At 37.9% G+C, this 24,518-nt stretch overlaps 1 protein-coding gene across 3 annotated transcripts in view; it reads right to left on the reverse strand.

The window, feature by feature from the left end:
- Positions 1-24,518, reverse strand: part of GRM5 (glutamate metabotropic receptor 5) — a 228,018-nt gene that overhangs the window by 123,216 nt on the left and 80,284 nt on the right. For all 3 annotated transcript variants that reach the window (XM_042809697.1, XM_042809617.1, XM_042809532.1), the window contains exon 2: positions 4,005-4,254. In XM_042809697.1, the coding sequence (XP_042665631.1) occupies positions 4,005-4,254 (250 nt within the window). The remainder of the gene's footprint in view (positions 1-4,004; positions 4,255-24,518) is intronic.

The following is a 24,518-nucleotide window of genomic DNA, read 5'->3' on the forward strand; positions in this document are numbered from 1 at the left end:
CTGTCTCTTTATGGCACATAACAAATGATTAAAAGAAATTGGGTCATTGGAGTGTGAAAGGCAACATAGGTGTGTAGTAAAATAGAGGCTCTATCTTGAGATGCTCACTATCTCAAGCAGCCACAAAAGTCACAGAGGAAGTCCGAAGACATAGAAATGCAATGAGATATGAAATCAAATGACCTTTGAGATCCTTTTCAACCCAGGCCATTCTATGATTCTGATCCTATGATTCTATGATTCTATGACTAAAATTTTTATCTGAACTTCTGTTTTACTAGCAGCACTGCATTGCATGCACAAGGGCTTTCTTTTCTGAGATATTACCTTTGACTTAGATTTTTGACCTACAGGTTTGTCAAAGATTTACGAATCCACTGGATGAACTTCACTCCATCCTGGCTTGTTGTCACTTTTTGCCAGTCATTTGCTATTAGCCATTTCCAGAAGCCATACGCTGGTTTCGTGGACATTTGATCTGATCTCATACAGCTATGTTTATTTTCTGATGTTGGATTTTCAGATGTCTAGGACCTGTATTTCCTCTCAGAGACGTATTCATCTCTTACTGACATAAGTAGAAGATGTGCTCACTTGCCCATGGATTAACAAGGAAATTCTCTGATTATTGCCTGACAACAACACGTACGTATTTGAACATATATGCAAACAAATCATCCTGGGGAATATAGAGCATTCCTGCAAGGGCAAAATGAAGACCTTGTTTCAAACATTCTCTGAGCTTCCCTCCATCCAAATTAGAGCTTGCTTACGTCTGTATTAATAACTGTGAAATTGGATCATAAGATGCAGTATTTATTGGAACTAGTCAACAAAAATGAATTTAAAACAGTGAGAAGAAAATAAGAAAAATAAGGTAGACTAGCTTGTTTTCAGTGCAAATATTTGCATCATCTCTCTATATATAATCCTCAAGCCCTAGCTTATGGTGTTCTTTAGCCTTCTGTTGTTCATATTAGAAAAAGAAAAGGATTCTCCAAACATCTTTGACCAGCAACTCTACTGCTTCCATCTCCTGCTGGAGACTGCTATTGCTCAATTTAAGGGCCACTGAGCCACAAGGAGGCCAAGTACAGGGAATCCACAGAGTTTCTTTTCCAAACTAAGTCATTCTCTAGTCTTCAATAGCTCTGGCTAAACATACTTTGGATGTAGAAGGTAAAACAGCTTTTCATTTCCTCAGTCTTTTATTGCTTCTGTAGAAAACAAATCTTTGTTTTAATTTGAGTGACAAGGAAGGATCTGAATTAAAGTTGCTAATTACAGGGCATTTAATTAATAGCTATAATATGATTCTTTCTTGGGCTACAATCCGATGCCTGAAGAAGAGAAATCAGGTAAATGAGTGGGCAGCAGGCAACTGTGTCACAGGCATCAGCATTCAGGTGAGGCTATAGCAGGCTTATCAAAAATCCCTCAAAGGGGTTGCATGATTGTACACTGAAAATATTTTCTTAACTGCTTATTTTATCCCCACGGAAGAAATCTGAACACTTATACTATGTTTAGCTTCCACATTCTTGCCAAAGACACAGTGCAAGATATTCTAGATGGAAGAGTTCTGGCAGATTTATTTTTCCCTGAAGCAGTGGAAATAGCCAAAAATGAAATTAGAGCATATTAAGGTCTGCAAAATTTCATTTCCTCATTTATCTTACAATATCTTCTCAATTTCTCAAGTTTGGATTTGTACAAACACAGAAAAAGGCATGTTAACTACAGCACTCACCCACGACACTGGTCTAGTCTAAATCTATCCTCTCCTGGTTTATCCTCTTCCATTTCCCCTTGTCCTGTTGCTACCTGCCCTTATATAACATCCTATCTATAACAAGTTGACAGATTAAATGTCCACATTACTTATAATGGAATTAAGAGGGCCCTATTTTTCTTCATTAACTATAGATGTGGTTGGTGCACATGAATATGTCTAAACTGTAGACATAAAAATATACTTACATGAATCTCACCCTGAGAACACTTGCTTCTTTTTGGTCAGGCCAAAAAAGGGAAGAAAAGAGAACAAGACATTCATGGAAGAGACTTCAGAGAAAGTGCATTTGCAAAGGAAAGCAGCCATAGTGCCATAAGACAGAGAAATAAGTAAGAAATGCATCTCAATTTGGCAAAAAAAATAAAATTAAAAAAAAAAATCCAAAGCTTGTGCCAAAGAGAAAATATAGAGGTAGTAGTCTTAGCAATAGAGCTTTCAAGCCTGTTGAGAAAAGCTGCATTCCTTACATGCTGCCCTGAGGATCTCATCAGGATATCTTGCTTCACAGATACTGTTTTATTCCTGTTCCTGTTCTGTTCATACTTGAAACAGCATCAGACCATCCATGTAATAATGCACCTGAAGAGCAGCAGGCGACTTTAGCTAGCTCCTGGTATGCTTTATTTTGTGGTCAAAATACCATTTTTCTAATCTCTTTTGGGGTCCAATTGTTTATTTAGAATATGTGGTAATTTTGTGGTAAAGTCCCAGTAGGTAGACATTAAGATATTTACTTCTTTGACAATTACATGGACTTTTCCTACTGTTTGACACGGTGGAAGGAAGGGATGCCATACAGAGGGACCTCGACAGACTGGGTGGCTAGGTGAGCCTGGGTGAACCTGATGAGGTTCAACATGGCAAAGTGCAGAGTTTTGCACTTGGGCTGGAGGAATCTCAGGCATCCATACAGACTGGAAGGAGCGGTCCTTGAGAGCAGCCCTGCTGTGAAGGACCTGGGGGTCTTGATAGATGAAAAATTTAACATGAGCCAGCAGTCTGCCCTTGCAGCTCGGAAGACAAATGGTATCCTGGGCTCCATCAGAAGAGGGGTGGCCAGCAGGGACAGGGAGGTGATTGTCCCCCTCACTTTGCTCTTGTGAGGCCCCATCTGGAGTACTGTGTCCAGGCCTGGAGTCCCCAGTACAAGAAAGACAGAGAGCTGTTGGAGAAGGTCCAAAGGAGAGATGATCAGGGGACTGGAGCACCACCCCTACGAAGACAGGCTGAGGGAGCTGGGCTTGTTCAGCCTGGAGAAAAGAAGGCTGTGGGGTGACCTCATTGCAGCATTTCAATACCTAAAGGGAGCCTACAGAGGGGAGGGGAATCAACTCTTTGAAAGGGTAGATAAGAGGAGGACAAGGGGAAATGGCTTGAAGCTGAGGGAAGGGAGATTTAGGTTGGATGTCGGGGGAAATTCTTTACAGAGAGAGTGGTGAGGCACTGGAACAGGCTGCCCAGAGAAGTTGTGGATGCCCCGTTCATCCCTGGAGGTGTTAAAGGCCAGACTGGATGGGACCCTGGACAGCCTGGTCTAGTATTAAATGTGGAGGTTGGTGGCCCTGCATGTGGCAGGGGGGTTGGAGATTCATGATCCTTGAGGTCCCTTCCAACCCAGGCCATTCTGTGATTCTGTGGTTCACCTACTGGGTGAACATATCTGAGCATTTTTCTTTCTCCCCATAGACATCAGAGAAGGAACCTCTGGTACCACTGAAACCATGTAAGAAGTTTCACCTATTTGTTGCCTTTAGTTCAGTAGGGCAGATCAGTACATTGGCTGAAAAAAAGGAAGAAAAGGATATAGATATTAACCTCTTCTTTTTGGAGCTTCCTAATTCACATCTATCCAGAAGCCACATCAGCAGTTCTTAACACTACTTGAATGAGGATGCATACTTACGTTACGCATTTTAAACTGCTATAAATAAAGGGAATGATACAAACCAAATGACTGTGTGTGTGCTTTCCCTCTCATAATGATCTTATTAGAACTGGCCAGATTTATGTTTGCATGGACGTCATGGCAATAAAGTGTTTCTTTGTACAATATGTGCCACTGCAACACAGCTGACATTACTTTCTGCCTTTTAGATTGTGCGTGTCTAGAAGAGATCAATGAGTGTGGGCTTTACATATGCATCACTGAACTGTCTTTCATTTTGCCCTTCTCTGATGACATGGGCTTTAATTGTGCAGCATTACTCACCTTCCCAGCAGCAAAAATTCTCCAGCAAGTCCCAGGCGCCTCATAGCCATTAAGAGCCCTCTCACAGTCATGCCTTCACAGAAACAGGCAACCACTCTTGCCTTGGGCAGGTGGCTCCGAAGCTTCCGCAGTAACTTGTCAAAGCTCTGCTCGCCAGCATTGCTATAGATCTTGTAGGAATGTGCAATGCAGATCCCTTCCTTGGCCGCCATATCTTTGAATGCTTCCATTCCACTTTCACCATAGTTTCCTGCATGCAAACAGAAATGTTTGAGAATACTTTGAAATTTGCAGTAGCTTTTATCACAGCAAATATTTTAAAGAGTACATAATATATCTGCACAGGGATCTCTGTATCCGTCTTACGAAAATAACATCAACTCTTCAATTTATTCATCCATTTTTCAAGCCAAGATCAACAAAATTTCCTAAGAAACCCGACTTTTATTTAGCAATCTTCTCTGTTGAAAACAAAAGCTGTTAATTATCTCAATAAATGTATCTGTTCAAAATGTCTACAGCAAAGTATATATAAATTAAGCATTGATTTCTGATTCTCTTAAGTTGACTGAATGTGGTCAGTTGCTCTGGAGCTTACTTCAAAATATCTAAAAATAAATGTTTGGGATATATTCTTAGGTATAATTTTTTTGAATGTAAATGAAACAAAAAAATAATTAATATCAACACAAGTTTGTTCATAATGAAATCTGAACACAACAACATTCTTTACCAGGCCTGTTGAAAAACACAGTGCTTAAACAGTAGATGTACTGATCCCACTTACTATCACACTGACCAGGACTGTCTTCCTGGTTCCGTGTGCTCCTCCATCTGGCTTTCTAAATCTGCTTCTTGTCTAATTTAAATCATAAGGAATTAGAGACAGAAACTCTGTCTTCTCCAAAGTATTGTCTTAACTCCAGAGTACTATTCCACAAAAACACAGTCAATATGTTAATAAGACTGAATGAGCTTGTTAGAGCAATGCCTTTGCAATGAACTGCTGATCTTTTGCTTCTGTTTGTGTGCAGATAGAAGACTCTGTGAGGAAAAATATTTTTTCAGCATAGATAACAGCATGTAAGACAATAGTGAAAATATATGCAAAGTAGTGAGAGTCATAAAACAGGATTTGAACTCTCACTGTCTTCATCTGTTTTTGTGACTTTGGACACTGGATCACTCAGCCTGCCCATACAGGAAATTGCTTCTATTGGTAGATGGTTGGACTGGATGATCTTAGAGGCCTTTTCTGATCTTGGTGATTCTATGATTCAGCTATTCTATTGCTTTTAGATTTTAGAGCCTGTATTAAGTTCCAGTATATGAACACAAAAGACTCTATTTCAACTTCAAAGATCATCTGAATAACCAAAAGAGACAGAGTGGAAGAAAGGAAATATTGCAAAAACTTCATGTCACATCAGAAACGAATCACTGAGATCTTGAGGCTGGCAACTCAAATGCAGCTCGCCCTGTGTGATAAGCGCCAATTTTCATTTTCCTCCCAGCTGTGACAAGGTCTGATGGAAAATCCATTACTTTGCAAACTGTGTGTGGATTTTTAAACTCTTGTAGCAGTGCTTCTTGGGAGTTGTAAATCAGACACTCAGTGCTTTCTCATGTGCCAGGCTCATAGGGCAAAAATTTCCTGTGGTGTATCAGCATCAAGTGATTCCCATGAGATGCTGAGGGAATTCAGCTGGAGTTCAAAAACGTGGAGTCTCATGAAAGACTTATTACAGCCTCAAAAGACAGTCTAGAGGAAAAATAGGGGTCAGTCACAAAGAACTTCCACAGACTCTGAGGCCATCTAAAGTACAACTTGACAGTTTGACAAGAAATAGAGTTTATTTAGAGTTATTACTTTGCTTAAAGTTATTCTTATTTAGTCAGTCTGGATCAAAATTAAATGTTTTGTTTCACTTTCCCTAACAGAGAAAAGTTGTACCAAGTTTTGCTGCAGAGTATGGATGTTTGAGGAAAAAAACTGAATTCATAATATATCTCAAAGAAATAGAAATTCTGAAAACTTCATTTTCTATCAAGAAATTGTTAGTGAAAAATTCCTGACTTACAGAGCTTGATCTCTTCAGTGTTCCAAACACTGAACTCTTTAAAAATGTTATAAACATCCAAAACTGTTACCCCAAAGCTTGCTATAAAGGTAAGAACAGGCTTAATTACAGTACTGAAAAAGTAGTACGTCTTGTGATGAGCACAGAATCAATTGAGCAGGAAGGAATTAGATACTGAAAGGTCACTTTCACATCTCCCCTAAGCCTTCTCTTCTCCAGGCTGAAAAACCTCAACACTTCATAAAACACATTAATTCTTTTCATGCCTTTTCCATTACACAAATACTATCATCTCATCATTTATCAGGACAGGGAGGTTTTGTGAAACCATACAGAAATCAGTGCCTCACCAAAAATGAGAGAAAACATGCTGAACTACAAAGGCCAGTTAGAAAAGTGAGACTTTCTTAACATTTGGAACAAATGCATCCCAGCACTCTGAATCTGCAAGTGAGTGAGTTTTCCAACTGGGAAAACTATAGCTGGCTGAACTCAAGAGAGACATGTTGGAAACAGAAAGCCATATTTTTTTCTTCAAGATATTCATACAAACACACCAGTGGAGATTTTGTCATGATCATTTCTGATTAAACACTACTTCTTTAATTATTCATAGTGAATTCCCCTGTTTTACTAGAGGTTTGATGAGTTATGTATGTTTAATTTGAGTAATACTTTGGGGATAAGGAACATTTCTTGATGGATAAAGGAATAATTCTCTATTAAATTCCTTTGCATTACACATTACAGTTAATTTCTTCTGAGCGATCTTTTGGTGGAAAACTTGTATGTGTACAAAGGTGCACATATAGCACAGGGAGTGGAAAACTAGGGAAAGTATAGTATATCACTTCCTCGAGAATGAGATGAGGTTCACAGTGGAGAGCATTTCCTTTCTGTATGGAACTGGGTTTCTCACAGATATTTGATTCTTGGAATATAATTTTTATTTTTCTATAATAGGAAATTGCCCACACTGACACAGGAAGAACAAATTTCCACCACCAGGGTAGTTCCCTGTCTTTAGCAAGTTCTAGGAGTCAATGAGAAATATTTTTGAGCTTACGCATATGTCTGGCCAAGGCACGGATTTGTGTTGAGAAGAGCAATTTTTTAGTTTCACTTCTAAGTGAAAATCTGGAACCAGTGCAACATCTTCTGTGAGTTCCCCGTGACAGAAGTTGCCTACAACCTGGCAGTCTTGCCATGAAGCTATTCTGCTTCTACTTACAAACTTAATGAAAATTCCTAAGAAAAAATTTGAACAGAAGGGAAGGATTGATTTACTGCTATTTGTCTAATTCCAATTCATCAGAAAAATCTTCCACAAACAACAAAAGCTAGAACTGATGTACGGTCAGTTTATAGTCCTTCACCACCAAATTCCATCTCTGTTTCAGTGTTAGGAAAGCTGCGTCCTTATATTGTACTGGCGTCCATCTCATCTTGAAAGCTTGTGGCATAATCAGAGCTGCTAGATACTGGTGACTTTTTGGAAACACGTTATTGTACTCATAGCAACAATGGGCAGCTGCGTTCTTATACCAGCCTGAATCCTGCGTGTTGCCTACCTGAATGTCTGGTATTAATCCACATTCAAAAACTGCTCTCACATGTTTCTGCATGTTTTAAATAAACAAGCAATCAAAAAAAATAAAATAAAAACCATTGATTACATCAGCATCAGCAATGCTTATCCCTGCTACCAAGTTGTAAATTTGTTCCAAACTGAGCCAGGTCTCCCAGTCTATAGTCCAACTGCAGCAATCTGTTAGTTCCACTTTCCATGATTCAATACTAGAAAGAAGCTATTAAGAAGCTTAACAAGGACAGATTGTGCTTTTTTCCAGATGAGGGTTAATATAGTACAGTGCATAATAATACTTCAATCTGATAGAACAGGGTCAGGAAAACTGCCGGTTGCTCTTGCTGCTCCTCCTGCCAGCAATTGAGCCAATTGAACCATCTGAACATAACTACATTACCCAGCAAAAAAAGCAAGGTTTTAAACCTAAAAATAATTTTTAAAAGTACGCTGGGATTTCTTTATGGAATACAGAATGGCTTTTTTTCCTTGTTGGCTTATCTATAATAGTTTGCTGCATGTACATACTGTTATCAGATTATTTTTGGGCTTATAAGAGACATTAATTGAACCAGCCTTTATGGAAGATTTAGTAAGTAAAATTGCTTCAAGACATGAAGTTCACCGTAAAAATTCAGAAAGTCAAAGAATAGCAGCCTCAAGAAATTGAAAGTATACATTATACTATTCATTAGCTAGAAATAAGCCTATCAATCACAGAGAAATACTTCCAAAATTTTAATAGTGAAGAGTAAAACACAGAATAATATTTTATTCTGGATCTGAACCATGGGAAAAAAAAGAAAAGAAAGTCAACTTAAAATTCTCAGTAGATATTTTGCAATCAATACAGAGGATAGAGGATATAAACCTTCAGGGGTTTTTTTGTGTGTGTGTGTTGTTTTTTTTTTAATTTGCTCTTATTACATCAACAGGATGAACTTCACCAGAAATACAAAAAAAAAAAAATCTAAGTAGGTATAATTTTGAAAATACATGTGGGAGTAATTGAAGATATTTATGAAAGGCAACATGTTCACGGATTATCAAGATGATCTTCCTGAGAGGTAATGTGTAGTATTGTCTCTCTCAGATTGTGATGTTAGAAGCCTCTCTGACTGCTACACCTGAAATTAATCATGGCAAAACACAAGCAGTATCTACCCACTACCCCCTCTTAACGCAAATTTGTCCTGTTATATGCAATTAGCTTTTACATATGAGAAGTTTTTTTCTTTCTTCCTTTGGCAGAAGGCTGGATGGGGCTTTGAGCAACCTGGTCTAGAGGGAGGTGTCCCTGCCAAAAGCAGGGTTGCTGGAACTAGATGATCTTAAGGTCTCTTCCAACTCAAAACATTCTATGATTCTGTAAGATTGGTTTATTGCACCCCATGAAGGGCCAAATGACTATGTCAATAGAAGATTTTTGCAATGAAATGACTGCATGAGCAATGCAACCAGCTAATTTTGATTGGACTTGAAGAGTTATCAGACAGCTATAAAGCAGCAAAGGCATGGCACATGGCAAAAATTCTCCATGATTCATTTAAGAAAGATACCTACTCTTTCCTAAATCTTGCTGTTACTGCCTTCTTTAAGCACAGACTACTGTGAAGTGATATGGAGAGTGTGACCCAACAGCTGAAGCTTTCCAAGGGACACAAAAAACAGATGACTGTATTTATGACTCTGTTCTTATCTATCCATATGATCGTGGAGAACCATCAATTTATTTGGGTGGTCATATTTTTTATTCAAATTGTAAGCTCTTCAAACAGGATTTATGAATGCTGGTATTCAGTATTCATAAAACTCAGACACAGAAGGATTCACAGTATATCTGGTGGCTTTGTAAATGAATACAGTGCAATACAAATGCTGTCATTATAATGGAATATTACTTACTATGACATCATACTAGATATGAAATTATTTTCCTTTTCTGTGAACAGTTTTGAGATTTTTATTTTTCTCCACTTAAGGACAAGAAACATTTCAATAATCTCAAAAATACTGGCCAAACAAAAAAGCCTGCTTCTAATCTTCTTAAGAATCAATTCAGCATGATTGAAGTAATTTGTTGAAATGATATTTAATTTCAGAATTGACTATCTTATCATTTTAGCATAAGCCTCCTGTTGCTTCTATGATATAATATAAAAATATGCATTCTGAATAAGAAAGTTTGTTTTTATTTCAAAACCAGTAAATTAAATACAATGATGTTCAAAAATTCAATATATTTTAAGTAAGTAATGGGGCTCCTCCCTGTGAGTTTTGTAAGTTCTAGCCGTGAGGTGTTTTCAGGAAGTTTTCATTGAAATCTTTATAGACCATTTTAGTAAAGAATGCGTTTCCTGGTTTTTATTGGGATAGAGGCAATTTTCTTCATTGTGACAGTGCTTTGGATTTAGGATGAGAATAATGCTGATAGCACACTGATATTTTCATTGTTACTGGGCAGTGTTTCCATTAAGGCAAGAACTATTCAGCTTCTCATGCTGCTTTCCAAATGAGGTAGTTGAAGGCGCACAAGAAGCTGGGAGATGACAGAACCAGGACAACTACTGGCCAAAAATTTATCCCACATCATATAACATCATTGTGAACAACAAAACTGGGGAGGAGTTGGCCTTAACAGGGCAGCTGATGCTTGAGAACTAATTTGAGATTGGTCAGTGAATGGTAAGAAATTACATTGTGCATCACTCATTTTGTATATATAATTGTTATTATGTTCTCATCCTTTTCTGTCCTAATAAACTGCTTTTATCTAAACCCACAGGTGTTCAGAATTCTCACCCCCATCCCACTGAGGAAATGAGCAAACAGCTGTGTGGCACTGAGCTGCCTGCAAGATTAAACCGTAACATAATATACAAAAAGCAAAGCCATATCTAATTAAATTATATATAGGGTAGATTTTGATTAAGTTTAAAGAGGAAATTCTTCTCTATGAGAGTAATGAGGCAGTGGAACATGTTGCCCAGAGAAGTTTAACAGATGCCCCATTCCTGGATAGGTTTAAGTCTGGATTGGATGGGATATGGGGTAACCTGGTCTAGTGTGAGGTGTCCCTGCCCATAGGGACAGTCCCTCCCAAAGCGGTGTTGAACCAGTTGTAGACATAATCTGCCTAGACACTAATAAAGCCTTTTACATTGCTTCCCAGAACAGCAGCTAACCACCAACTCACCTCCTTACAGGTAGTTTTAAAGAGTGACAAGATCTCCCCTTAGCCTCCTCTTCTCCACACTGTATAATCTCAGTTCCCTCAGCTGTTCCTCATAAGACCTGTGCTCCAAGTCAATGTGCACCTCTAGCCTACTCACTGGCAGGGCAGCACAAGAAGCCAAAATCCTTGACTTGGTGAACTTACTGCTCTGCAAAACTAAAGCACTGATGTGTTTTCAATTCTCTGGAATCGAAAAGACAGCATCATACCAGCCACTATGAAGAAACAGGACCCTCATGAAAGCTCATATTTGCCTAATTCTGCCAATAACCACACCATGTTTATTATAGAAACAGTTACTTCGTATGTCTAACACCTGTTTTAGTAATCACACCTAGTATTTCCTACAGTAATTGTAGATGACAACAAGACTGTTTCTTAGAGAGTACCTTAATTTCATTTTAAATGATTGTGCATATTCATATTCAGCTTGTTCTTTTGGGATAAGCAGGCTTCCTGTCCCAGTATGAACTCTCAGAGCATCCATGACAATCAGAAATCCATGCATAAATACAGTGGTAACTGGAAGACAGATCTGTGACTGTTTGCATTTATCAGGAATGCTTTTCAAAAGATTTTTATGAGGATGACATGAAGGGGACATACCAATGTTTCCTAAAGCACAATATGTCTTCAAAAACAGCAAATAATCCCTGACTAACTTGGTGTCCTTCACTATAGAGCGACAGAATTGGTGAAAAAGTGAAGAGAAGTTGATGACATGGGCAAAGTTTTCAATATAGTCCCACACAATTTTCTTGTCTCTAAATTGGAAAGACATTAATATGATGGATGGACTATTTGATGGATGAGGAATTGGCTGGATGTCTACATCCAAACAGTGACAGTCAATGTCTCAGATCCAGTGGCAAGTTAAGTCCTTCAGAATTCTGTATTGGGACTTATATGATACTGTCACACGGGCAGAGGGATTGAATGCATCTTCAGCAAGTTTGCTGAGGGAAAAGGCTCCATCCAGATGGACCTTGATATGCTTTAGAGGTGGACCCATGAAAATCTTATTCAACAAGGCCAAGCACAAGGTCCTGATTACGGGTCAGGGTAATTCCAAACATCAATACAGACTGGATGATAAATATATAGAGATCAATCCTGAGGAAAAGGACTTGGAAATGCGGGTTGATGAAAGAGTTCAACATGATCAGGCAATATGTGCTTGCAACTCAGAAGGCCAATGATATACTGGGCTGCAATAAAAGAATTGCAGCTAGGAGGTCAAGGGTGATTGAGATCCTACCTGTAATACTTCATTCAGCTCTGGCTCTCACAGCAAAAGAAAGACATGGAACTGTTAGTGTGAGTCCAGACGAGGGTCACAAGGATGTTGAGAGGGCTGGAGCAGGTTTAGACACCTAGGCTTGTTTAACCTGGAGAAGACTCCAAAGGAAACCTTACAGCAGTTTTCCAGTACCTAAGGGGAGCCTGATAGAAAGCTGGGAAGGGACATTTTGCAAAGGCATGGAGTGATAGGACAAAGGATAATGGTTTTAAACTAAAGTAGTGTTGATTCTGAATGGATATTTGGAAGAAATTTTTCACTGTGAGGGTGGTGAGACATTGGCATATGTTGCCCAGAGATGTGGGTTCCCAGATCCCTGAAAGTGTTCAGTGCCACACCAGAAGGGACTTTCAGCAACCTGACCTACTGGAAGGTATACTTGCTTGTGGCAAGGGGGTTGACAAGTCTAATATCAGAGTAGCAAAACTTTCCCACAGTACACTCAGCTACAGAAAAGAAAAAAATAATGAAGAACTTTTCCTTTAGGAAATGAAATTAATGAAATGAAATTAATCCATCCTGACATGGACTGCAAGAGCCATGTTGATTCTTTTCGGGATCAAATGACTAAGAAGACATTCCTGTTCTCCATCTCATTACTATGTACTACATCATTATATTAGTAAGAACACTCAAGCATTACACTTGTCTTCTCTTCACTCTGGAGTAATATGTGCTAAGAATTTATGACATATTTTTCATTCATGAGCAAGTGTATTTTCTTCAGGAAGGCTTTAATGTCATAGAATCATAGAATCATAACATTGTTGGAAGGGATGCTTAAAGATCCTGCTAAAGAGTCTTTCCCTTCAATGTGAACCCACATGAACAGCATGCAAGGCAAAGTGCAAGGTTCTACACCTGCATAGAGGCAATCCCAAAAGTCAGTACAGTTTGTATGAGAAATGGACAAGTGTTCAGCCATGAGAAAAAGGACTTAGGTTGCTGATCAACACTGGTTGATGAAAAGCTTGATGTGAGCTGTCAATGTATGCTTGCATTCCAGAAATCCAATGATATCCTGAGAGGCATCAAAAGAAATTTTGTTGGCAAAAAAGGGAGATGATTATTTTACTCTACTCTGATGAGGCCCTGCTTGTAGCACTGTATCCAGGTTTGCCTATGACTCTCTTTAACTTGAATGCCTATATTGGAATGGGTGGAGCAAAGGGAACCATTTTTATCACGTTTGAAGATACACTGCAAGTTTTAGAAATTGAAGAATCAATACTGTAACTTGGCATACCAGAATAATGAGTATTCAGAGCACTCAGGAAGACTGCTCATTTGGCTAGATCTCCCCCATCTTATACCCTTTAGTTGGCATGATTTCCAAGATAACACAGACACTAAAGAAGATGTGCTTTGGAAAATACTGTTAGGTACTCCCATAGTCTGTTAATATGGTCCATAGGTGCTGGAAGGTTATTCTGGAATGCTGGACTTTTTTTATAAAGATACAGAATAGAAAACTTTGGGCCAAAGAGCAGACAGTGAAATGATCAGAGGATCTGAAACTCTTTTTGACTGTGAGATGCTCAAGAGCAGAGAAACTTATGGCCTCATCTGATGTGCTAAACACTGGCATCTATCATATTTGATGTTTTTAATTAATGATCTGAAAAGGAAGTAAACAATGTTGATGGAAGTTGTGAATGAAATTGAGCTGGACAACACTGAGGATAGCAGTCATGGTATAGAAATATTGCAAAGGTTTCCAGAGGTATTATTTAGTTGGCTAGATATGTTTAGCTGGGAAAAGAAACTAGCTCATCTTAACATCCTTCAGCTAAAAAAATTCTACACTGAGTAGAAGATAGTTACAAAATGCAGAAAGAAAACAATGTGATTTTGAAATGACATATGAATTAGTAAGCATATAAAAAAAGCATATGTGTGAATTTTTTTTATCTTCAATTTTTTAATTAACTAAGCTAGCTTAGATTTTGGGGGGAAATAAAAGTGATCTCTGTTTGGGCAGTTTGAAATGAATTTTACTCTTCTGAATGTTTTACTGTGGGTTGAGGATGGGAATTATTTTTATTGGAACTCCATTCCTTAAACAGACATTAATATTCTCTTGTTAGGACTATTAAAAAGGATGGCAGAAATAGAGTCTCATTTATCTCTGATGATGGAGTGTGAGCCTGAACCTCCTGTGGATGGCCTAAACTCCATGTCAGAATGTAATCTGGGAAGTTCTCTTAAATTTTTGGTGGTGGTTATCCATTTTCCTAAAATTATATTTAGTCTTGCTTATCACACTAGAACATTTTCTGAACTGACTGTGCCAACAGAACTTCCATCTTTACATGTGTAGGCTCTTGTCAACTATAAAATGTGAGACAGCATGATGTTCACTAATAGCTCATCAGAAGTTGTCATGGGACTTGACATTCTAAATATAAGAATGAAAAATCGGGACATGATTACCATCTGCTTCCTACAACAATAAGGTATAAATGCAAACATTTTAAATATACAATTCACACAGAAAGTAATTAGGGTAACTACTAGCAAGAAAAAGACAATTTTTCACAGTAAAAAGACTGTTTTTCAAAGAAAAATAATTTCCCCTACCTGAAATAAATCCATAAAACTACATTGCAAGAAAAGATCTTAAAAGGCCTGAATTAAGAACTAAGCTTTAGTTTAATGTTTGTTCAGTGTCTAGCATGTTAATATTCCTCTGTAGAAGTAGTCACCAGCACTTCTAAATGTGTCACTGGTAATAGTACTTTCAGCAAGAAAATGGGAAAAATAAAGGAGTAGAGAACAAGTTCATTCACAGTACAAACTATACAAAAGCATTTGCAAATTGCATTTTAAATGCCTGAATTAAAGATTAAAGAAGATTGAATTTCCTTCTTTCCTTCCTTCCTTCCTTCCTTCCTGCCTTCCTGCCTTCCTGCCTTCCTGCCTTCCTTCATCCCTTCCTTCCCTTCCTTCCCTTCCTTTTAAATAGATACACTTTTAGCATGTACTGACTTTGGCTTCATTTTTTTCGAGGGAAAAAAAAATATATTCTCATCATGACAGAAATGTCAGCCTATCTTTTTTAGTTTATTTGCTTTAGACCAAAATAATATGACTGAGATTTTATTGTGCACTATAATGTATGATACATATCACAGGTAAATTTATTTTGTGTTGTAAAGTATGCATTACGTTTCCATCAAACTGATGGAAGTAGAGATTATCCAAAACAATCACAGTGATGCCATAAAAATGAAATATTTCTGCAATGTCTAAATAAAATGCTTTAATGGTTTTCAGTCTTTTTCTTTAGAAAACAACTAACTGTTTAGGAATTCCTAAACATTTATTGTTCCTTCTTAACTAGAATATTAAGAACTTAGAATATCAGAATCTTGATTCCTCTGATGCTTTCTCTGATGCTAATTTTTATTTTAACTCTAGAATAGACATATATTAAAGAAGTCTATACAATTACTAATATTACATCCCTTTTAGGGGTATACACAAGTGTTACAATTAGGTCTAAATGACTGTGGCAAAAGTCTGTTACTTTATATTTTTAATGAAGAAATCTGAAATCCAAACCTGCCTGAATTCAGTTTAATTTTGACTACAGCTATAGACTATATATTTACTCAAATTAATTCTATCACAGCTGTAAAAGGAAGAAGAGACAGAGAACAAACTGAGGTATCAAAAGGGTTCTTTCCTTATCCATAAATAAAGTTTTCTCAGAGATTCAGCATATCCACCCTTTTTAAACCAATGTCTCACAGGATTCTTGTGAACCTTATAGATTTGTTTAAAGAACTGACTCTGAGTTTTCTAAAGTGTTCATCAGAAATGAAGTGCTTCATTATAAAATGCCTTCTATGAAAATCCCTGGGGTAAATAGCAAGAGGAGAAAGAAGATAAATAAGTAACAGAGCCAAACAAAACAAAAACAGCCTTAATCTCTGGAGTACAAAAAAATTACATCATTATTCAGGATTTCAGCCCCAAGTTAGATGCACTCCCTTTCAGGCATAAGTCTCAGGGTTGACTGGGAATGTCAGAAAAGTGAAAAAATTTTATCCTTCACCCATGTACATTTTACTGCTACTTTTATCAGTAAAATAGTCTTGATATTAAATAGTGCTTGGAATCCCTAGCTAAGATTTTGACACCACTGTGTTAGTCACCTCTGGTCCATCTGGCCCAATCCCTGTTCCAGAAGGGATACCCATAGCAGGGTGCACAGGACCACATCCAGGAGGCTTTGGAAGATCTCCAAGGATGAGATCCCACAATCTCTTAGGACAATCTGTGCCAATGCTCTATAACTCTGTCACCAGCTCAATAAAGAAGTGCTTCTCCTATGAAGAAAGGCTGAGTGAACTGGGTCTATTCAGCCTTAAGAAAAGAAGACTGAGAGGGGACCTGATCCAGGTCTATAAATATCTAAGGTGTGGGGGGCAGAATGGCGAGGCTGGACTCTTTTCAGTGGTGAGTGGAGACAGGACAAGGGGAAACGGCCGGAAACTGCAGCATAGGAAGTTCTGCACAAATGTGCGCAAGAACTTCTTTACAGTGAGGTGACGGAGCACTGGAACAGGCTGCCCAGGGAGGTGGTGGAGTCTCCTTCTCTGGAGATGTTCAAGACCTGCCTGGATGCTGACCTGTGTGACCTGGTGTAGGGAACCTGCTTTGGCAGGGGGGTTGGACTCGATGATCTCTGGAGGTCCCTTCCAACCCCTACAATTCTGTGATTCTCCGATTCTGTGATTCTTTATACTCAAAGGAAACCTTCTCTTTGCATCCTCCCTTCAGATATTTCTAGACATTGATGAGATCTCCCTGAGTCTCTCAATTTCATTTCTCTCAGCCACTTCTAATAAGAAAATCCTTCAATCCTTCTTGGTGACCATTCTTTCCAGTATGTTCAATTCTCTTTTCTACTGCTGTGTCTAGAACTGGACGTAGTAGTTCAGGTATAGCCTGGACAATGGACATCGGACAATGGACAACACTGATCACACTTTGACACATATTTTTAATGTGGTTTTGGACCAGAAAAGGTTTGGTTTTTTGTCCCAGCACCAGCTCTGAAAATTTAATGGGTTTATTACAGAGTAGCTGTGCCATTCGCTATTGAAGTTACAATCAAAGCTCATGTTAATCAAATTTTATCATTTATCAAATCTTCAAACTTGAAGTGATTTAGCAGTGACCCATAGACTCTGCCATAACATTTTTCAGTTGTCATTCTTTGCAAACACTTTCTGTTAGGCATACTGTGTTTTCTAATTACTTTTTTTTCTCTTTTATCTAAATGTAACCATAATTTATCAAAATTTATAACATAAATGGATTTTATTACCCCTGTCTAACTCCACTGTTCTTATTCGTTAACAGAAATGCACTTTTCTTTGATAATGATAAGTCATTTAGATATAAAAATAAAAAGATAAGTCAGTCATCATGTTGTCTGACTTGAAGTGCGAAGATGGGACATTATCTGAGAAGTCTGCATTATTTGATAAGTGTATTGCTTATTTGTGATCAAGTTTGTCAGAGTGTATATCAGATCAGACTTTCTCCATATATGTAGTCTATAGATACCTTTATCATAAGGGAAAAGAAAGAACACTTCCATATCCAAAGAGCATAACAAAATTTCACCTTTATCCTTATTTTGAGGCATTTACATCTAAAGCTCGTTTTCTATTCCTATTTTAGTATATGAAGACTCCAATGCTTTCCTTCTTACTCATCTTCGGTTTTAAACAGAAACTTCTGCAGTACTTTTTTCATTATTTTCACAGAAAATAGTTCTCTAGTCAAATTCAAAGAAATACAAGTTAAAAAAGAGGTAGGTTTTTGTGACAAACTTCTGAGTATTTTCCAGACCCCTTTTCTAATTCCCTCACAAACTGTACTGGTTCTTTTGCTTAAAAAAAAGGCCACAGTGGTGCTTAATGCTGGTGTTATGAAATGTATTAGCATTTCAAAATCAGAAGACCAGGCTGCTGATCATACCAGATCTGGCTGCTCAAGTGGTACAAGGACTAATGGGCGGCAATGAGCAGGTATCACAGCTTGTTAATCACAGTGTAAAAGAGATTTGAGTGTAAGTAATGATGCTCCCACTTGGACCAGATTCCAAAATTTGTGCAGAGAGCAGGAAGCTTTCTGATCTGGTGCCAGGTCATCAGGCATTGCCTTGAACAGATGCTCCCAATGGAATTTATGGTATGAAAGAAAGAACACCAGTTAATCCGATTTAGAAGGTTATGCATAATATTTTTGCACCACAGACTTCCAATTTGTTACAAGCAAACAGCTTTAATTCTCCAATAAATATGTTTGAGAAGATTTGGAATGCACCGGGCATTTTTGGTCCATATAGGAAGAGCTGCTTTGCATATCTGCCTGTCCCCATAGAAAGTGAAATGATTTATAATTCTGAAAAGCACTTGAAAAAAAGTGGATAATTTTAACTGAATTCTGTAGCAAACTGTATAACTGAGGTTCATAAGTAAAAATAACATTAAGCCTTTCAGCTGGAAAACGTCTATAGTGATGGCAGCAATGCTCATGTGTGTCCAAATGTGCGTTTATGTGTGAGTGAATACAAGCATGTTTGTCACATTAACACTGCCGTTTACTGCAGTATTAATAACACTTTTTAGGTTTCAAGTATGGCTCCTGTACAAAGCCTAGTGATGCTATGTTGATTTCCTCCCAGTATAAGCTGTTTAAAGCAATAAATCCTGATAGAAGCTCAGCAAACAAAATAGAGTTGTGCTTGCTGGATTTTTTTGTGATGTACAAGGGAGAAAAAAAAAATGTAATTCTGTGTTTGTTTTTCTTTTTCTTTTTGCAATATGCTTCACGATATTTCTTTAGCAATCCACTAAATATTTGTGTTTTTCCCACTGTGCCAACATTAACGGGCATGACAACATCCTATTCAAAAACCAGAGCCTGATTTCTTTCCATCTTTTCTCTCCTTTCGGATAGATCATATATTTAAACTTTCCCATGAAACTTCTAAGGTGATTTCTGGCACCTAAAGGTTTCAAAGGGAAATGGATTTGTGATAAGCTTGTTGTCATTTTTCATAACAGTAATGAATTTTTGCATTCCTACAGAATTTCCTGCTTTTGGCTAAAATAAATTATTCAGAATTCTCCCTGAGAACAACAGAGGAATGACATGGGAGCAATCTAGGATTTTAAAGTCTTGAAGAAGATTTCTGTTTGTATCTGTGGAGAATGTGGTTGGTACTGTCTGTTGCATCTATAACTAGATTAATGTTCAGAGAATCCAAAACCACACTATTCACTCTTTACTGTCGCATGGTGCTTCATTATTGTCTTTCATCATTATCTACTCCACTTTAATATGTAAACTGCACAGCCTGGATAAAGAGCATTCTCAAGGGGATGTCATAGATCTCATAAATATCTGAAGGGAGGCTGCGAAGAGGACAGAGCCAGGCTATTGTCAGTGGTACCCAGTGGCAGTGGGCTCAAGCAGGAACATACGAGGTTCCCTCTAAACACCAGGAAGCACTTCTGTGCTGTATGAGTAACTGAGCACTGGCACAGGTTGCCTAGAGGGGTTGTGGAATCTACTCTGTGGAGATATCCCAAAGCTGTCTGGGCATGGTTCTGGGCACCCTGCTCTGAATTGGAGCTGATGGACCAAGAGATCTTTTCCAGCCTCAACCTATCTGTGATTTTATGATGGAATAAAAAAAAAAAAAGGTGAAAAACACTGGGAGATTGGAGGTTCAAAATAATAAAGCATAAAAAAACATTTATGATACAGTGTTTTAGCCCTGAAAACACTATAGAGTAAGGACACAGTGTTACAGATGGAATAATAAGAAAAAATCCAGTTGCTGCCTTGGAATATGTGCTGTCAGTCTTTACAGTATTATATTACTACATAGTAACTGTTTTGCTTACATTCATAGAATAATAGGATGACTTAGGTTGAAAAGGACCTTAAAGATCATCTAGTTTGCAAATCTTGTCACCTCTCTCCCTTTACGTGCTGAACATGACTCAACTCATCTGCCACTGGCAGGGACATCCCACTAGACAACATAGCCCAAAGCCCTGCCTTGAACACTTTCAACAATGAGACATCATAGCTTCTTCGGGCAGCCTATGCCAGTGCCTTACCACAATCTGAGTAAAGAATATCCTTCTAACATCTAACCTAGTTTTTTTCTAATGTATAACCTAAATACCCCTTCTTTTAGTTCAAAAGCATTCCCCCTTGCTTTATCACTATCAGATCATGTAAAAATTCGGTCTCCCTCCCCTCAAGTACTGGAAGGTTGTAATAAGGTCTGCCTGGAGCTTTTTCTTCTGAACAAGTCCAGTTCTGTCAACATAGGTTGAGCAATTCTGAGCATCTTCATGGCCCTCCTCTGGACCCACTCCAACAGCTCCACATCTTTTCTGTATTGGAGACCTCAGGCTTGGATGAGGTACTCCATGATGGCGTCCCATGAGGGCAGAGCAAAGAGGGACCGTCGCTTCCTTCTCCCTGCTGCCACCCCTCTTTTGATGCAGCCAAGGATACAATTCCAGTTGGTAAGCACACACTGCTGGATCACGTAAATCCACCAGAACCCACAAGTCCTTCTCCGCAGAGCTACACTCAAGTTCTTCTCATCCTGTGCACATATCTGGGTTTGATCTGATGCAAGTACAACACCTTGCACATGGCCTTGTCGAACCTCATTCCGTTCACACGGCACCATTTTTCGTGCTTGCTTAGCTACCTCTGGATGACAGCCCTTCCTTCTCTGATATCAACTATAGTGCTCAGCTTAGTCATTAGCAAACTTGCTACAGGTACATTCAATTACAGTTCTAGGTCACTAGATGGGCATCAGTCCCATGACAGACCTCTGGAGGACACCACTTGTGATTGGCTTCCTCCTGATCTTAGAGGCAGTAATGACCACCCTTTGGCTGCAACCATCCCACTGATTCTTTTTCCACTGAATAGTCAATAGTTTAAATCCATATCTTCCCAATTTAGAGATAAGAATTTGTTGTGGGATTGTGTCAAAGGCTTTATAGAAGTCAAGCTACAGAACATCAGTTACTCTTCCTTTATCCATTAATGTTATCATTCTTGCTGTCCACTGGCAGCTTAAAATATATTTCTTATAGGCAGGTAAATGACCAAATCTTAAAGGATATTCAGAAGCATTAATATAAAAGGAGATTATTCCTTTGTCTTCACCTGATTCTTCACCCATTCCTGTCTTCAGAGACCTACCTACCATAAGTTTTTATTGCTCAGCCATCCTTACTCATCCTTGAAACATTTTAGACTTGAAAAACGCCCTTTTCTTTTACTTCTCACACACAAAATAAATCACCTTGAAATAAGCAAGAAATATATCCTGAGGCATAATGTTCTTTTATAATATTGTGAAATTGAAGAATTATTAACAAATATTGTTACACTACAAATATCTTAAGGTTAAAAGGTTAGACTATGTCCTATTATTTGTTGCAAGCCAACGTTCGTTTCTAAAGTTTGATTGCTTCTTCTTTTGAAATTATAAGAAAGCCAACAAATCCAATTCTTTTTTTCCAGTTAACTGTGACTGTAACCTCAGTTGAATGATTTTTTTTTCCAATTTTTTTAGGCTTTTTGTTCAATGGAAAGAGACAGAAAGCATCCTTGTGTTAGAAAGGTTCATTTTTAACCACCTTGACTTCTTTCACATTGTAAAAACTTAAAGAAGAGAGAATCTTAGAAGAAGTATGTGCTTTAACTTCTATCCTGTTTTTTGTTTCTCACTTCTATTCTGAAAGAATAAGAATGTTCTGATCTGATCAAGCTAATTAAATGATGGCATTAGCTAAAACGGAACATAGTACCTACCTTTAAAAGGTTCTACTTTTGGTTTTGTTTCATATTTAACTCTTATTTTCCACAGTTATCTGTAAATATTTTCCAGAAAAACACTGTACTCAGATGGCTTATGTACAATCATAGAATCACAGAATGGTTTGAGTTGGAAGGGACCCTAATTATCATCTGCCATGGGCATGAACACCTCCCACTAGATCAGGTTGCTTAAAGCCCATCCAACTTGGCCTTGAACACCTCCTGGGAGGGGGCATACACAGCTTCTCTGGGCAACCTGTTCCAGTGCCTCCCCACCCACGTAGTAAATCATCAGTATCTCAACGAGCAGTAGTAGAAGGTCCTGGACAAAGAGATTTTGGGCCTCTGGCAGCCTTTGGACAATGACTTACATCTAATATTAGTGACTGAGTTGGTAGATCCATTTTTACATGGTCAGACAGTGATAGAACAAGGGGGAATTGATTTAAACCAAAAGTGGAGAGAGTTAGATCAGATATTAGGAGAAAATTCCTAATTGGAATTAGGAATTCCAATGTGGTGAGGCACTGGCACAGGCTGCCCAGAGAAGCTGTGGATGCCTCAACTCAGGAGGTTGGAGCTGGATGGGCATTAAAGTCCCCTCCAACCTAAGTCCATGTACCATGATTCAATAATCCCACGATAAACAAGTCTTCAAGAACTCGTGTTTCAATAACTGCCATAGTGAAAGGTAAGCCTAGAAGTTCAAAGATCTCCAGCATTTGTATGAAAGGCATCTGTGGGAATGAGAAGTCTGTCCTCTGTGAAAGAGGAAGAAAAGCTCTCCTGGTTTATGCAAAAAGAACTCCATCAGACTGTGAAGAAGGAAGTGCTTTATGCAGAAACTTAACGTTCAATCAAGATAGAAGCATCTAGAATACAAGAACTAAAATGATGCACAACAATTTATAAAACAACCACCTCAAAACTAAGCATCTCAGATCATGTGATTTTAGTGAGGTTATGGACTGTTTTTGATTTTTGTTTAGTTCTTTATACTGCTATGGAGATCTTCAGAGTATCAGGACGATCACTAAACTTCATGTATTCTACATGAAATCTGCCTGCCAAGAATTTAAATACACATAAAACAGATAATCAAAATATGGCAGAACTTGGTTGTGATGGGGGAGTACTCTTCTCAAAAGGAATAATATATCCAAAATATTTGTCTTGTGGCTAGGTGGACAAGAAAAAATTGCCTTCAGAGACCTAGGCTTCCCAGTTTCTTGCTGTTCCAGAAATCAATACCTTTCTAACTTCCTGAGGTAGGATTCTTTAGACTTATAATGTACACCTTTGTTACATGAGTGCCACATATGAAGACATTTTACAGTCTTGCTTTTCCAATCTCCTAGATAGGAAGGATCTCCAACTAAATAGTAGAGCTTCCAGAGTCTAGCCCACATAGACAAACAGAATTGAGGAAAATCAGATTATCACATCTGTGGGCTATAAAAAAGTTAATTTTAATTATGAACAGACTAGAAACACAATCAATCTCGTGAGAATTCGCATCCTTATTCGGGTTGAAAAGATAATGGAGTTTTGGTCCAATACCATTTAATGTTCCTTAACAAGCTTTGGCCCTTACCGATGCTGCTATTGACATCAACAGACCTCTAAAAGGAAACCAAATGAAGCAGAGTAAAATTATCAGGGTAAAATTAGAATGTTCTTGATATGAAACAAGAATAACACAAACTGAAAGAGGAAAAAAATAAGATCCAGGACCAGGGGAACAGAACTAATTAAACCATGAAGAAAACAATACTATTTCCCCAAATTGATAATAATTAGTTATAATAATTTTCACTTATATTGCATGTGTCACCAAAGATCTCTAAATGCTATTTAAAGATGAAAGTTAATTCTTCCTCATGCTCACTATTTGGAACCTGAGACACAATATAATCAAATAAATTATATAAACACTTTCTCTAAGCTGTTGGCAGTGTACAGAATCTATCACAGTCTATTGCTTCCCAGATCCCAGTGACCACATGCAGAAGTTAAAGACACTTGTGGTAACAAAATCACAAGGCTTGAAGAGGTACTTGCAAACAGGATTGTACTGAAGCATTTGGGCTAATTTATTTTATTCTATTTTATAAAGCACAATTGTTCTTTCTCATCCTGTATAGGAAATGACCCATTCCTCTCTAACTATAAAGATCTATGGCTTTGTATGGAAATAAAAGCCTGATCATTAATACGCATCAGAGAAGTTGGAGTTAGCCAAAAAGGGAGGGTAATGTGATTATTCTTGTCTTATTATCATCGTGAAAGGTGAAGGACAATAGCACGGCTTCAGAACAAACAACTTATTATTCAAGTGAGACAAATCTGGCCCTCCCAAATAATCATTTATAATAAGCTTTATATAATTAATCAATCAACAATTTACTACATGTGAAAATAAGCA

This window comes from Centrocercus urophasianus, unplaced genomic scaffold, assembly GCF_019232065.1.
Source record: "Centrocercus urophasianus isolate 14NV4802_14NV808 unplaced genomic scaffold, USGS_Curo_1.0 seq_1, whole genome shotgun sequence".
Lineage (NCBI taxonomy): Eukaryota > Metazoa > Chordata > Aves > Galliformes > Phasianidae > Centrocercus > Centrocercus urophasianus.